Here is a 15,027-nt window from a genome sequence, read left to right as displayed (position 1 = left end):
CCAACTCTATTAAAAGTATGGGTGATAGAAGTGACCAATGTGAGAAAGTGTCAAAACTAGAAGATAGGGCTTATGCTTAGTGAGAAATCAGAAGTCAGCATGAATGCCATAGAAAATCTGTTAAAACAAATAATGAACATTCCAAATGGGGAGAGAATTTAACTTGTAGATAAATAAGTCATATAGAACCCCAAATAGTCATAATAATCAAATAACTTCACTGTAGCACATCATAGTCAAAATCTCACAAGTCTTACACAAGGACATCTTAAAAGCTGTTAAAAAAAAGCAATGAATCACTTATATGGGTAAAATGATTAGAATAGCAGCAGACTTTTCAACACAAACCTTAAAGGCCACAAGATCCAGAAGCAAAGTATTTCAAGCCCTGAAAGATAACAACTTCCAACAGAGATCTGGCAAAAATAGCTTTCAAAATTGATTGAGAAATAAGGTTTTTCTTTCTTTTTTTTTTTTTTTGGTACCAGTGAAATACCAGAGTTGAACCACACCTTTCAACAAATGGAGCTAATAGATATCTACAGAGTATTCCACCCAGCAGTGACAGAATACATATTCTTCTCAGCAGCACATGGAACTTTTTTCAAAATAGAACACATAGTACCCCATAAAGCCAATGCCTACTATCATATCATAGCGCAGTGAAACCAGTCATGTCAAAAGAAATGACCCGAATTAAGGAATCACATGGAAATTAAATAATGTAGTCATGAATAATTAACGGACCACAGAAGAAGTTGAGGAAGAAGTTAGTTCATAGAATCAGATAATACCAGCACAACATATCAGAAACTATGGGCACAAAGAAAACAGTCCTAGGAGGAAAGTTTATACCTGTGAATGTCCACATTAGAAAAACAGAGTGAGCCCAAATAAATAACATAATGATGCACAATCCAAATCCAAAGCTTGTAGCAGGAAGGCAATTATAAATATCACAGCAGAAATTAATGAAGTTAATTAAGAAACAACACAATGAATGATTAGAATACCTGGTTCTTCAAAAGAATAAATAAAATAGACAACCCCTTAGCCAATCTTACCAAAAGAAGGAAAGAGAAAACCTATATCAATGCCTTCAGAAATTTAAAAAGGTGAAATTATAATAAACATCATTGTAATCAAAAACAATAATTACTTCAAAAACCTGCACTCCAATAAATTGGAAAATCCAGAATAAATGGATAAATTCCTTGATACATGAATTACTAAAAGTGAACCAAAAGATATAAAAACCCTGAATAATCCAATAACAAATAATTAAATTGAAGTAATAATAATAAAACTACCAAGTAAAAAAAGCCCAGTACTGATGGATTCACACCTGAATTCTATAAGAACTTCAGGGAACATCTAATGACAATGCCTCAAACTCTAATGAAATTGAAAGGAAAGGTATACAGCTAAACTCATTCCTGGAAGCTTGCATACCTTGATTCCAAAACCATACAACAGGTCAACTAAAAACAAAAGCTATATTCCAATCTATGTAATGAACACAGATGCAAAGATTCTCATGTTAAAGGCAAACAGAGTGAAATAAATGATATAAAATGATCATACACTGTGTCCAAGTAGACTTCAGCTTGGTGTTCAAAAATGCACGAGATTCAAGAATATATGCATATTAATAAATGTAATACCCCACATAAACAGAAGCAAATATAAAAATCATGTGATCATCATAACAGACACAGAGACAGCCTTTGGAAAAATCCAACATCCATTTATGATAAAAAAAAAACCTGAAGAAAATAAATATAGAAAGACCTTATTTCATTTTGATAAAAACCCTTTATGACAGATGTACTGCTAACATATTAAACAGGGAAAAACTGAAAACTTTCCCTCCACATTTAGGAGTAAGACAAGGATGTCCACTATCAATAATGGAAGGATGCAGTGTTCCTGGAGAGACAGAAACAATATTGCCATAATGGCCATACTTCCAAAACTGATATATAGATTTAATGCAATCCCAGTCAGAATACCAACAGCATTACTGGCATAACTAGAAAAAACAATCCTGAAATTCAGATGGAATTGGAAGAGACCTAGAGTAGCAAAAGCAATCCTGGGCAACAAGAGCAAAGCAGAAGGCATCACTTCAACCTATATTGTAAAACTATAGTGATAAAAAAAAGCATGGTAGTAGCCTAGAAACAGACATGCAGGTCAGTGGAACAAAATAGAGTTTTCAGACACATCCCCAGGAACACCCAGCCATTTGATCTTTGACAAAAGGGCCAAAAACATATGCTGGAAGAGAGAGCCTCTTTAACAAATGGCACTGGAAAACTGGCTATCCACCTGCAGAAGACTGAATTTAAGGCCATGTCTCTTACCATGTACTAAACTAAAATCAAAATGGAACAAAGATATAAATATTAAAACATAAATATGTAATCTGGTGGAAGATAAAATAGCTAAAATTCTTGAAGACATGAGTGTAGGCAAGGACTTTCTGAACAGAACCACAATTGCACATGAAGTAACATCAAGAGTCAACAAATGGGACTATATCAAATTAAACAGCTTCTGCACCACAAAGGAAACCATCAACAGAGTGAAGAGACAACCTATAGAATGGGAATAAACTTTTTCCAGATATCCCTGGGATAGAGGACTGAGATCTAGAATATAGGAAAAACTTAAAAATAAAAGATCCAATAAAAGGTCCAATCAAAACATTGGGAACTGTTATGAATAGGCACTTCTGAAAAGTACTACAAGTCACTATAAATACATGAAACAAGCGTTCAATAACTCTAGTCATTAGAGCAATGTAAATTAGAACAACAGTGAGATTATACCTTATTCCAAAAAGAATGGCTGTCATTAAGAAATGAAATAACAAATACAGATGAGGTGGCAGCAGAAAAAGAATCTTCTACATTGTAGTGAGAATGTAAATTAGCACAAACACTATGGAAATAAGTACGGAGTTTTCTCAAAAAACTAAAAATAGAAATTCTGTTTGACTCAGTTATTCTCCTTCTAGGAATCTTTCCAAGTTAAAGATATATTATAGTGATACATACATAACTATTTTTATTGCAGTACAATTCATAGTAGCTAAATCTTGTAAGTGGCTTGTATGTCTATTAACAAATGAATGGATAAAGAAAATATGGTATTTATACAGATGTAGTACTACTCTGCCATAAAGGAGGAATAATTTGAGTCATTTACAGGAAAATAAATGCACCTTGAAACCATAATGTTAAATGAAATAAATCAGACACAGCTTAAATATTGCATGGTCTCTCTTATTTGAGAACCCTAAAGTATAAATAAAGAGCCAACTAAAAGATAAGTAATAGGAAACAGGGAGATACATCTTTTGCAAAAGGGAAAGGAACTAAGACGGTGAGAAGGGGGATGGAGTTGAGGGGAAGGAGTTGAAAGAAGATTTAAATTCTTTTGTGTACATATATGAATGTAATAAGTATGTATTGCAAACATGTACTAAGAAAAATGAAAATTTTAAAAAAAAACAACATACCAAAAAGAAAAACAACCAGTAAAACTCTGTACTCTATTTGGAGTGAACAATGCAGTAACTCTGGGTTTTTCTTAGTGCTAGCACTGCTTGCTCATTGTTTCACTGGGTCTACTCCTCCCTAGGAGCCAGGGTTAGAATTCCAGACTCTTTCTTTCTTTTATCCACATTGTGAGAAAAATTTCTCTTTTTTCTCTGTGTTTTGTAATTTTTCTGTCAGCTCTTTTTGATTCCCTACTCCTTCCCCCTCCCCCCCATTAAGTTTATTGGTACATTTTAAGTATAAAATACATTTACATACATCATTGGGATCTTGTACCATTACATGAGTATCTTAGTTCTTATTTTTTTTCCCCTTCCCCTGCCCTCCCTTCACCCCCTCCACCCTTCCCTATTTGCAAACACTTTGTTTCCATTTTTTTCCTTTTCTCATATTTTTTTCTTTTCCCTTTTTTCCTTTCCCCTACCCCTCCCACTTCCCCTGCTCTTTAGACCTTTACTGCCTATTACACAATATCAATTATACATTTTTAAAATTAAAATATCAAGACTTAGGAGACATTACCACAGATTTTACAGAATTTAAAAGGATATAGAAAGCATATTTCAAAAACCTGTTTTGAAATAAATTTGACAACTTCTAAGAAGTACCTTGGAAGAAAAATTAATGAAACTAACTCTAAAGGAAATATAAAAATTTGAATAGCACCTATTAAAGAAAGTATATTCCTAGCTTGAAAACCTACCTGTATGACAACAATAGGCTCATATACATTTTAACTGATAAATTATATCAAACAATTAAAGCAGAAAAAAAAAGGAACACTTCTCCCCTCATTTTAGGAACTCAACATTGTGCTAATCCTAAAACTGGATAAAGATAATAGAAGGAAAGTGTATGAACATAGATAGAAATTTGTTTAACAAAACAAACTATTAGAAGTCAGATCTGGCAGTATGTACAAAGTGGTTTTATTATAGGGATGACAGTGTTGGTTCAGCATTGGAAGATCCACCCCCAAAAGTCATCATTTTAACAGAGGAAAGGAAAAAGCCATATGATCCAGTCACTAGTTGGAGAAAAAGTATCAGACTAAATTCCACAGCTGTTCATGGTAAAAACTGTCAGGAGACTAGAAATAGAACAGAACCTTCTCAACAGATTAAAGACACGTACTCCATCCTTCCAGCGAGAACATCATATATGAATGGAGAAGATGCAATACTTTCTCCTTAAGGTGGGGAACAAGGGCAGATATGCCTAGTCTTTATCTGTCCATTAAACTTTGAAACCTAGGCCCAACCAAACCAAAATAGTATGGCAATAAAATGACACAATTAGGATAGGATTGGCAAGGTAGAAGCAAAATCTTTATATGTAGATGAAATGATCATCTACAGAGAAAATACTAAGAAATCTCTAGGAGCCCCTAGAACTTGTATTTGAATTTAGCAGGATTAGAAAACACAAGGTATATATAAAAATTGAGGTCTATGTATACTTGCTATAAATGAAGAATTGGATATTGAAATTTAAAAGTTATGTAGGAGTACAAAGGACCTAGAAAAGTAAAAAACAAAACAAAACAACAACAACAACAAAAAAAACCAGTGTTGGAAGACGCTTAGTACCTAATTTTAAGACTTCTTCTAACACTACACTAATCAAGGCAGTGTTGGTGTAAGGAAAGACATATAGATCATTGGAATAAAACAGAGAATCTAGAAATAGAACCACACATATATGGTCCACTGAGTTTTAAAAGATTATTTAACATTAATATTTTATAGAATATAAACTAAATTCAAGAGCCAAAGAAAAGATAGTGTTTTCAGCAAACAGCACTAGGACACCTGGTATCTGTATATAAAAAATTAACCTCAACCCTCTATTTCCATACATAAAAATAACTTGAAAGGATCTATGAACCTAAATATGAAAGCCTAAAAGTATAAAACTTTAAGAAGAAATTATAAGGGAAAATGTTTATGAATTTAGGGTAGGCAATATCTACCTAGGATTCAAAAAATATTACATATAAAAGAAAAAAATTGATAAATGAGATTCCATCAAAATTTAGAACTTTAAATGACATCATTAAAATGAAAAGTAGTCCTTAAACAGACCATATTTACAACGCATATAACCTATAACCAGAATATATAAACAACTCTTACAGCTTACTAATAGACAACTCAATTAAAAAGTAGACATAAGAAGATGATAAATAGCCAGTATAGCACAAGGAAAGGTGTGCAACTCTAGAATCAGAAAAATACTAATGAGTACAATAACAAGACTGAATTATACACTCATTAGGGAGATGAAGTCAAAAGTTTTAAAAGCCTTGTCATGACATTTTCTTTTTCTTGGATTCTCCCCCTTTGTGTTTAATTTGTCACGCCCAGTGGATTCATTTGGCTGGGCTTCCTGGGGTTGTGATCCTCATTGTCTTTTCCTAGGATATTGTCTAAAATTTTTTGGAGTGCTGGTTTGGTATTCATGAAGTTCCTGAGGTGCTGTTTATGATGAAAGTATCTTATTTCTCCATCAATTTTGAAAGATAGTTTTGCAGGGTACATCAATCTGTGTTGGAGGCTGTGTTCCTTTAGAGCTTGAGATACATGACTCCAAGCTCTTCTTGTCTTGAGGGTTTGCATTGAGAAGTCTGCTGTGATTCTGATGGGCTTTCCTTTGTATGTGATTTGTTTCTTTTCTCTCACTGCTTGTAGAATTTTGTTGTTCTGTTTGGTTTCTGGAATCCTAACTATTATATGCCTATGTGTAGAGTATTTTGATCAAGGCTAGCTGGAGTCCTATATGCCTCACTTATCTGTATGTCATGTTCTTTCCCCTTGCTTGGGAAGTTTTCTGCCATCACTTCTGTGAACAGTTTTTTTATGTCATCTGCATTCTCTCCTGTTTCTTCATTGACTCCAATCAGTCTTATGTTATTCTTCTTTGCATTGTCTAGCAGCTGCTGGATTGATTTCTCATGTTCCCTTACAATTTCAAAGCAATTTTTCTTTTCCTGGTCAGTAATTGCAATCTTATCTTCTATATCTGAAAGTCTATCCTCACATTGGTTCATTTTGCTGCATAGACTTTCAGTGGAGTTTTTAATCTCCTGGAAATCTGTTTGCATCTGCTTTATGGATTCCATTTGTTTCCTATGTTAGGATTCCATCATGTTCCTCATATCCTCTATTTTTTTATCTGTGTCCTCTCTAGATTTATTAATCATGTCTTGCACTATGAGCCCAATCTTTGCTGTTATCTGAGAAATTATTTCTGATTTCATTTTTCCCAGATCCTCTTTTGTTGCCAGTTCAGAGAGTCCAGGTGTTTGAGTATCAGGTTGTTCCATCTCGTTTCCCTTTGGGGTTGCTGTAGGTGATCCAGAAGTCTGTTTTTGAGGCTTGTTTATGTGTCTTCTCATTTCCACTGGGAGGTGGGTGGCTGCTTCTGGCACCCATATGGCTCACCTTCTCTGCCCTAGGAGTGTGGAATGGCAGTGGGGGAGCCTCCTTCCAGGTGCTGGAACTGGCTCACCTTCTCTGCCCTAGGAGCATGGAATGGCGGCAGGGGAACCTCCTTCTGGGTGCTCTGTTCTACTCCTTTATTTCTTCTCTAAATTGTTTTTCTAGTGTTTCTATTCCAGGTCCCATTAAGCTATATTTTGCTGCCAGCTTTACTGCACCTTTGTGTACACTTTCTTTCCCCCTTTTCATATCTTCAAATCTTTGATCAAATCTAAGTCATTTAAAATTCTACTCCTGTGCCATTACCTAGTCCTAGTTTATGCTTTATTTTTTGTCTGTAGTACCTATGGACTTTTAGAATACTACATAATTTATGTTTCTCCCCATTAGAATATATTTGGGGACTTCCTTGAAGATGGCAGAGTGGTGAGCAGCAGAGAAAGAACCTCTCTGAGATTTGGAATCCTGACACTGGAATATAGCAGCATGAGAAGGAGAAGGAGAAGGAGGGAAGTGGATCCCTGGACCAAGGAGGGATCTGAAGTGAGAATTGATGTCCATGAAGAGAGTGAAGAGACTCCAATGAAAAGGAGACAGATGGCAGTCAGCACTTTGTCCCAGAGTTTGGACTCACAGTGTAGGAAGGGAGAGTTGAACCTGCAGATGCACAATGACTACTGGTGACCCCAGAGGCCTCCATGGAGAAATGCACCAGTGGAGCAGAGCAGTAGATATAGCAGACTGCAGTGGCTGGTGAGTTATTTGGGTTCAGACATCACCCAGGAGGGGCCAGTTGGCTGGTAGCCAGTTTGGAGAGGGACCACCTGAACTTGGAACTCAGAACAGCTACAGGCTGACTCTATCTAGTGGCTCCTCATGTGGCAGTGAGGGTGCCGAGTTCAAGTTGGCAGGAGGTTAGGGAGCTGAGTTCAAGTCAGCAGGAGGCACATAGACTATTGCAGGCTCCACAAATCCAGTTCCAGCCTCATAGACAGAAGTCCAATAGAATATACTCTTCATAAGGTATTTGTCAGTGTTTGTCTCATTCTCAGTACCTAGAATGTCACTTAACTCATAGTGGGTCTTGAATAAGTATTTAAACTGAATGAATTGACAAAATGAATGAGAATGGTAAAGAGATGTAGGAATTAAGGAATTAACTTATAGATTTATTATTTAATTCAGCAGGAGCAGAAAGTAAAAATGAAGGAACATAGCAATGAGAGTTAGGGAAAAGGAAGAGAGGAAAAAATGGAAGCATGAAGAAAATAGAAAACAAGTCCATATAAATCTGGGCCTAAAAAAACAAAGGTTATATATGGAGGCAGGAAACTGTATGGTTGGGCATTGGGAATAGAGCTGAGAGTATTTTATTCTTTGTATTTTGGGTTCTCATATGAGAGAAACCATGTGATTGTTCAGCTTTCATGTCTGATTTATTTAATATAATACTGTGTTTTCAAGGTTCTTCTATTTTCCAACAAATGGCTCAAGTTTATCCTTCTTTATGGTGGATTAGTACCCCATTGTAATAAATGCCACATTTTCATCTATTCATCCACTGATGGATTTAAAAGCCATTTCTAATATTTAGCTATTGTGAACTGTGCTGCTACAAACATGAGTAAGCATGTATCACTGTGATATTAACTCTTTTGGAAAGATACACAGAAGGGAAATTTACTGATAAATTTGTAACTATGGAAATCGTTTTTGCCATGTAAATAATATATCATTTTAAATATATATATAAAAAATATATCATTTTAAAAAGGCTAAAGCCAGGGAGTTAGCTCCATGGTTCTGGTGCCTACCTCACAAGCACAAAGTGCCAAGTTCAATCCCTGGTAGTAAAAAAATAAAAATAAAATAAAAAGGCTAAAAAATTAACCTAAGAAACTACATTTAGCATTTTATGTTTTAAGATTTAGTTTTAATAATATATATAGTTTTATATTCCAAAGTTGCTATATAGTTGTCATAACCAGTTTTCTAAGTAGTTGCATTATAAATCCATTAAGTTAAAATAACATAATTTACTTAATATAAAGAAAAAAGTAAAAAGTATTTGAAAATATCTTTCATCCGCAGTAGTTGAATCTACAAATGTGGAACCTGTGGATGTGTCATGCTAATTCCATCTCTCTCTCTCTCTTTTTAAAGGAGTAGATATTTATTTTGGCTCATGTCTTTATCTGTTTTTACTTAATATTCTGTGCCCCATCAAGGGGACTCTTTTATAGGCTGGCAACTAAGGAACTCAGAAGCATTCACTGATCTCCCCATTTTTTTCTGTTTTTATAAAAGCTGCAAGCCACACTATAGGATGATCTTTTGCTTAAAACCATTGCTCTGTGTAAAAAAGATGAATACTTTTTATTTTTTTGAGATGAAAAGGCCAGAAAAACTTCACCTTATGCATGGGAGGTGTGAACATGATCCTGAACCACTCCTTTGACACACCCTAGCCAAGATCCCAGTGTATCTCTGTGAAGATGCCCCATAAGCACAGGAAGTGTCTCAGTCTCCCACCCAAGACTAAACTAACTTTGTAGACCTCAATCATCTGTAGTCCATTTCTCTGGAACAAATGATCCCCGAATTTATTTATTTATTTATTTATTTTTAAACAGTGTATTGCTTTTATTTGGGGGCCTGGAGGTGAGGTAAAGACACCATGGTGAGGGAAGAAATCAAGGACTATAAATGCAGGAGCAATTATTAAAACAGTAATATACAAAATGAGTAACTGGAATCATTTTCTTAGGAGGACTTGACTCATGGAAGAAAAACTTTAATTGCTGTTGCAAAAACAAATAGAAATTTGTTTCAATAATATTACTAGAGAATATGTTCTAGAAAGTGGAAGCAACTGGATGTAAAATTCTGGCAGCGATGTAATAGAAGAGTCCCAGATTATTAGGCTGAGGCCAAAACCTAATGAGGACAAAAACCTTGTCTGGGGGGAATCTTGAACAATACCTGCAGAAATATTACACTGTGCGTGAAACAAATTAAATTATTTTCACAAGTGTTGTAAAATTTCATACAGTTAAAGTTTTTTTCTACATGCACTTCAATTTCACAGCAAGGGTGGCATAGAATACCTAAACACAGAAGACATCATTCATGCAAGATGTCTAATTTCTTGATAGAATAATGCATACACTTCAAAATGATTACACTATCATTATATCTGGGCTTTCTGCAACTATAAGGTGGTAGTAATGGAAACCATAGCCCCTGGTAACAACATCTAGAAAGCAGCCATCACCTTCTATGTGTGTTCTCCTTTTACATTTTTTCTTCATTTTTCTTAATCAACTCTGCTGTTGTTGCTGCTTCTTAGAAAAACTGGTGAAAACAAAATTGTAATCACTGAACATAGCACTCTGGCAATCAAAATGTTTAAAACTTTCAATCTTCTGGGGTGAAGAAAGCACTGTACGACTTAGAACTCTAACTAACAAGGTGGTCACAAATTTTCCTGGCTTGAAGACTTCCACAACTTTCCTGATCAGGTCATCATAGGAGGTCTGACTTAAGTTTGTTTCAAAGCTGACATAAGAAAACTCTGCTTCTGGAGTGATGTTAATAGTCCAATAAGTTCCATCCGATTTCATTCCATTCATTTCAATCCACAAGGATTGAACAGTGTGGCACCAATGTCAGAAGCTGGTATCAGGTCACGAACTCCATTCTCAGGAGTGACATCCTTTGCAGTAACACCATCTTTCATGTAGAACTGGTCCATAACTCCTGGGTCAGGCTCACTCATCAGAATTTCCAGGGTCTGATCTGGCTGACTGATTACTCATGTCTCTGGGAAATCCAGAGTATATAAGTACCAACAGTCAGAGTTCCTACGTCCCATACAATATGCTGCTCCATTTGGGAAAATTGCATTAAGAAACTCCGTTTTTTCCTGGAAATTCTGGTGTGAGTACCCTTGGTGAGAAGGCTTCATGAAATTCTTAGGAGAATGAAAGAAGCTTTGAATCAAGTCAAACCCACTGTAATCCCTAGCAAGCTTCAACAGGGGGATCAGTGCTTTCAGTAAGAGAGTGGAACCACTGCCTTCAAAATGAAACATCTCTTGGAGACAAACATGCTATTCTCACTAAGAACATAAGCTTCCTGCTTGTCAGTTTTTGTCACACTTATGATTGAACATTGCACATCCTTCAAAAGTACATCCCACTCAGATCTTGGGTTAGTGCAAAGATCCCCAGATCCCTGGTTGGCGTCAGGTTGCTGACAGGAGAACCAAATCTCCAGCAGCCTCTCGGTCCCTTCAAAAAAATGTGCAGCTTCCATCACCGTGATACTAGTGAACAAACAACAGCTACAGAAAATCAACTAAATTAAATCTCTTCTCCCACTGTTTCTGCCACTGCGGATTGTTCCAGCTGTGTTGCTATAAAGTTCAGGTTCCCTTTTTTGCTATAATTTTATATTAAGGTTTTTTTAAAAAAAGGATTAATAAAAATTTCCTGCCTTTTTTGTTTGAGCAAAAGTTAAACATGAGTCTGTTTGGAAATACAGGCAGATACAGTTCAGTCTCTTATAGTCCGCTGCTTTCCCATTAAGAGAGAGTAGAGCAAGCGCTAGCCAATGTCGCTGGCTATACTGTGTAAGCAAAGGTCCCAAATTTAGTAACTTAAAACATGGAGTATCTTAGTTGCCCTGAGTTATGCATCAAGAAATTGCATAAGGCTGAGTGGCTCTGGCTCAAGATACTTGATTTAGTTGGAGGCAAAAATGTCATCAGGGCCTGCATTTATCTGAAGGCTTGGCTAGAGTGGTAGGATCCACTTCCAATCTCATTCCCAATGGTTTCTGGCAGCATTAGCTTCCTTAAGCATTGTATGTCCTATTCCACAGGGTTGGACAGACAGTCCAAAAGAAATCAGCAAAGATAAGCCATAATCTTTATAACCTAATAACCTAACCTCAGGAATGGCATCCCATCACTTTCGTAGTTTATTGTTAGAAATCATTTATAGAAAAGGGTTAAAAATTAATTCTGTATATTGGCCACTATGTTGTTTTCTTCTTCACAGTAGGCTGGAACCATTAACTCAAGCCTGCCAGAGTCAAAATCAATTTTTACACATCAATTGCTTTAAAGGAAGACTAAAAGCACAATTTTAGCCATTTAGAGCCTTACTGCTTTGCTTACATAGTGAAAGTGCACTTAACTTTTACTAGTCATACATAAGAAAAATCCTGGGACTATGAAACTCCAAATGGCTGCTGCTTTTCCTAGCTATGTGACCCAGAGATTTCTGGATGTGTTGCTGAGTGACATGTCTTAGACACAGAAACCCTTCTCCAGTCTCCCCTGGGATTTCTCTCTTCCCCCTCAGGGTGGTGGCCTGTGCAACTGAATCTGGAAGGTCTCAGGCCAGAGGAAGCTTCTCTTATCAATTGGTGCAAGTACAGAACAAATAGAGCTACTGCCATCTCTTAAATCAGATCTTTTACTAAACTAATTTCTGAGTCCTCAGAATCTCTGTATTAGTCACTCAGTACAGTCCACACTCAGGAAGGGATTACAGAGGGGGATAAAAGGGTGAATGAAGGTGAAGTTCACTGGGACTTTTTGCAGTGGTTGCCTACCATGGTCCCTTCTCTAGTCCCCAAAGATTCACATCTCTTTCAGATTCTAGACATAATTCCTTGTCTTGTATTTGTATGCAAGGAGGTGCTGAGAAGCAGAGGATGAGTCTGAACAAGGGTGTTCTTGTCTCACTTCCCCATATGCCTGTGTCACTGTGGAAATGGCTGCTGTACCACAGGGCACAGTAATAGCTGGCCTCATCTTCAGGCTGGGCTCCTGTGATGGTGAGGGCAGCCTTGTTTCCAAGGAGGGAGCCTGAGAATCGGGCAGGGATCCCAGGCACCCGGTTGCTGGTGTCACCTATTAGACCCTGGGGTGCTTGGTAGGGCTTCTGTTGTACCCAAGCAGCATAGTTACTGGTTGTGACAGCTCCAGTACTGGAGCCACAGGTGAGTGTGACCGTCCCTCCAGGAGTTGTGGACAGGGAAGATTCCTGAGTCACCACAGCCTGTGATGCAGCCCCTGAAAATAAGAGAGAACTGATGGTCAGCAGAGGAGATAGAGGCAACACTGCTGCCTTCCATACCCCCAGCCAGAAAGTCCCTCCTGACCTGTGATGTGAGCCACAAGTGTGAGCAGGAGAGGAGCCCAGGCCATGGTGCAGATTGTGCTTTTCCAGACTGCTTATCACACAAACAGCCCTTCAGCTCTCATTATAACTCTTAATACCCTGGTGGGAGGCAGGGTTTTCATGCAAATGAGATTGCCCTCCCAAGGAGTTCAGCAGCTTGGCCAGGTCACACCCACTGAGATAAAACCACAGGGAATTAGTGATAATGGAACCTACATCTGCAAAACTTTTCAGAGTTGTTGCTTGCTCTCTAGGGGCTTAGCCCACAGCTCCCTCTAGTGTCAACAGTGAAAATGTCACTGATGGAATGATGCATTCCTGTAGGTGTTTTCCTATTTATAACCCCTTTTCCTTAGATCTGGAGGTTTTAATTTTCTCAGTACATCAAATTTAGTGCCTGTAATTCTTCAGGAGGAAACTGAATGGAGATATTTTGGGCAGTGGAGACCTGAGTAAATGACCACTTTCATAAACATCAGGTATCTTGAGTAGAGGAGCCAGACCTTGAATTCTTTTGATCTGTAAATTTAGGTTTCTTGGAAACTCATCCATTAATGAGCCACTTAGTCAGATCACTGTGACATGAGTAGATGTTCATTTTACCAGGCCCTGTAGCATTTCAGAATTTATTTCTGAATCGTGTTTATGGGGTGTTATTGAAATACATGGTGAATATTTAAAAACTTAATGCAGTTAAAGACACACTTTATCCCCCTCAAAATATGTGTCCTTGCTTCAAACACATTTATTCTATCATTCTTGCCATTTCTGAAAATCTTCTATGACTGTTTACAAATCAAAATATGATAAAATATATGGTGATTGCTGCAGAAATGCAGCCCCATGAAAACATTGTGTCCTCAATCCACCTCTTCACTAGATCTGGCACCATGTGATTTCTGGTCAAAATGACCATAAAAGTTGAAGGTTTTAATTTATTCAGGACATTGAGAAGCCATAACAGAATAACTAAAAACACAACAGAGAACTTCCAGAACTACTTCAGAAAGTGGTAAGGATGATAGGATAAGTATATTCGTAGCAAAAGAATATTTTGAGGGAGATTATTGGCAGCATGTCATTTAATGTAATAAAAAATTTAAACATTGACTATATTTTTCAATCATACCTCATTTTTTGTTTCTTTAGAATATTAGAAGACTACATTGATTTTCTGTGAAGGCCTGATGATATTTTACATGTACGTGTGTGTATGCATGTGTGTTTGCTTGATCATATGGTTCCAAAGCAGAACTGTGTACATCATAGCTTCAGAGCATTTGTCTTCTCTGGGTCTCTTAAACTTAATAGCCTCTGTGTCACCTGGTAATCTGGTGGAGCAATATTCACAATTGTAGACTATGGATTTCCAGAAGCTAAAGAGGCCAATTAAGTGTGTTTCTCTCTTGAGGGTGGGCATTGTGAGGTGCAATAATTTCACTTCCTATGAGAGGAATGTTTTGTTTTGTCTTTTCACACACCAAAAGACCCCTTGGAACCTCACTGAAATGATGGGCTCCTGAAACTTCAGTGCTTGTCTCTTATCTAAATCATTTGTGGAACTTATCACCTCTTGCCTATATGATTTGCTTAATATGATATCATCAATGGAATGTCCAGAATGTTTTGGGTTTTTTTGGTACCAGGGATCAAGCTCAGGTCCTTGCACTTGTGAGTCAGGCATTGGAACCACTGAGCTAAATCCCCAGCCCCAGAATGTTTAGACTTCTTAAGATAATTGAGGTGGAAATCAGTGTGCCCTGGAACAAAACCTTTAAAGTACCCTTTATCCATTCTATGATTATAAATTACTTTTGATTCTCTTTC

The 15,027-nt window shown here is 36.9% G+C and overlaps 1 pseudogene and 1 gene segment (V, D, J or C); both read right to left on the bottom strand.

Annotated features, from left to right (window-relative positions):
- The window catches only part of LOC106009314 (Ig lambda-1 chain V regions MOPC 104E/RPC20/J558/S104-like), a 505,149-nt gene extending 491,884 nt beyond the window's left edge, over window positions 1-13,265 (bottom strand). Inside the window, 2 exon segments of the V gene segment in view lie at window positions 12,791-13,091; window positions 13,181-13,265. Coding sequence covers window positions 12,791-13,091; window positions 13,181-13,226 — 347 coding nt within the window.
- LOC101712122 (S-adenosylmethionine decarboxylase proenzyme pseudogene) lies at window positions 10,090-11,374 on the bottom strand (annotated as a pseudogene).
- Window positions 13,266-15,027: the final 1,762 nt, after the last annotated feature.

This window comes from Heterocephalus glaber, unplaced genomic scaffold (assembly GCF_053883595.1).
Source record: "Heterocephalus glaber isolate CG9 unplaced genomic scaffold, H.glaber_assembly_v1.0 deba00001687, whole genome shotgun sequence".
Lineage (NCBI taxonomy): Eukaryota > Metazoa > Chordata > Mammalia > Rodentia > Bathyergidae > Heterocephalus > Heterocephalus glaber.
The sequence above is the reverse complement of the archived record's forward strand: the minus strand, read 5'-3'. Positions and strand labels throughout refer to the sequence as shown.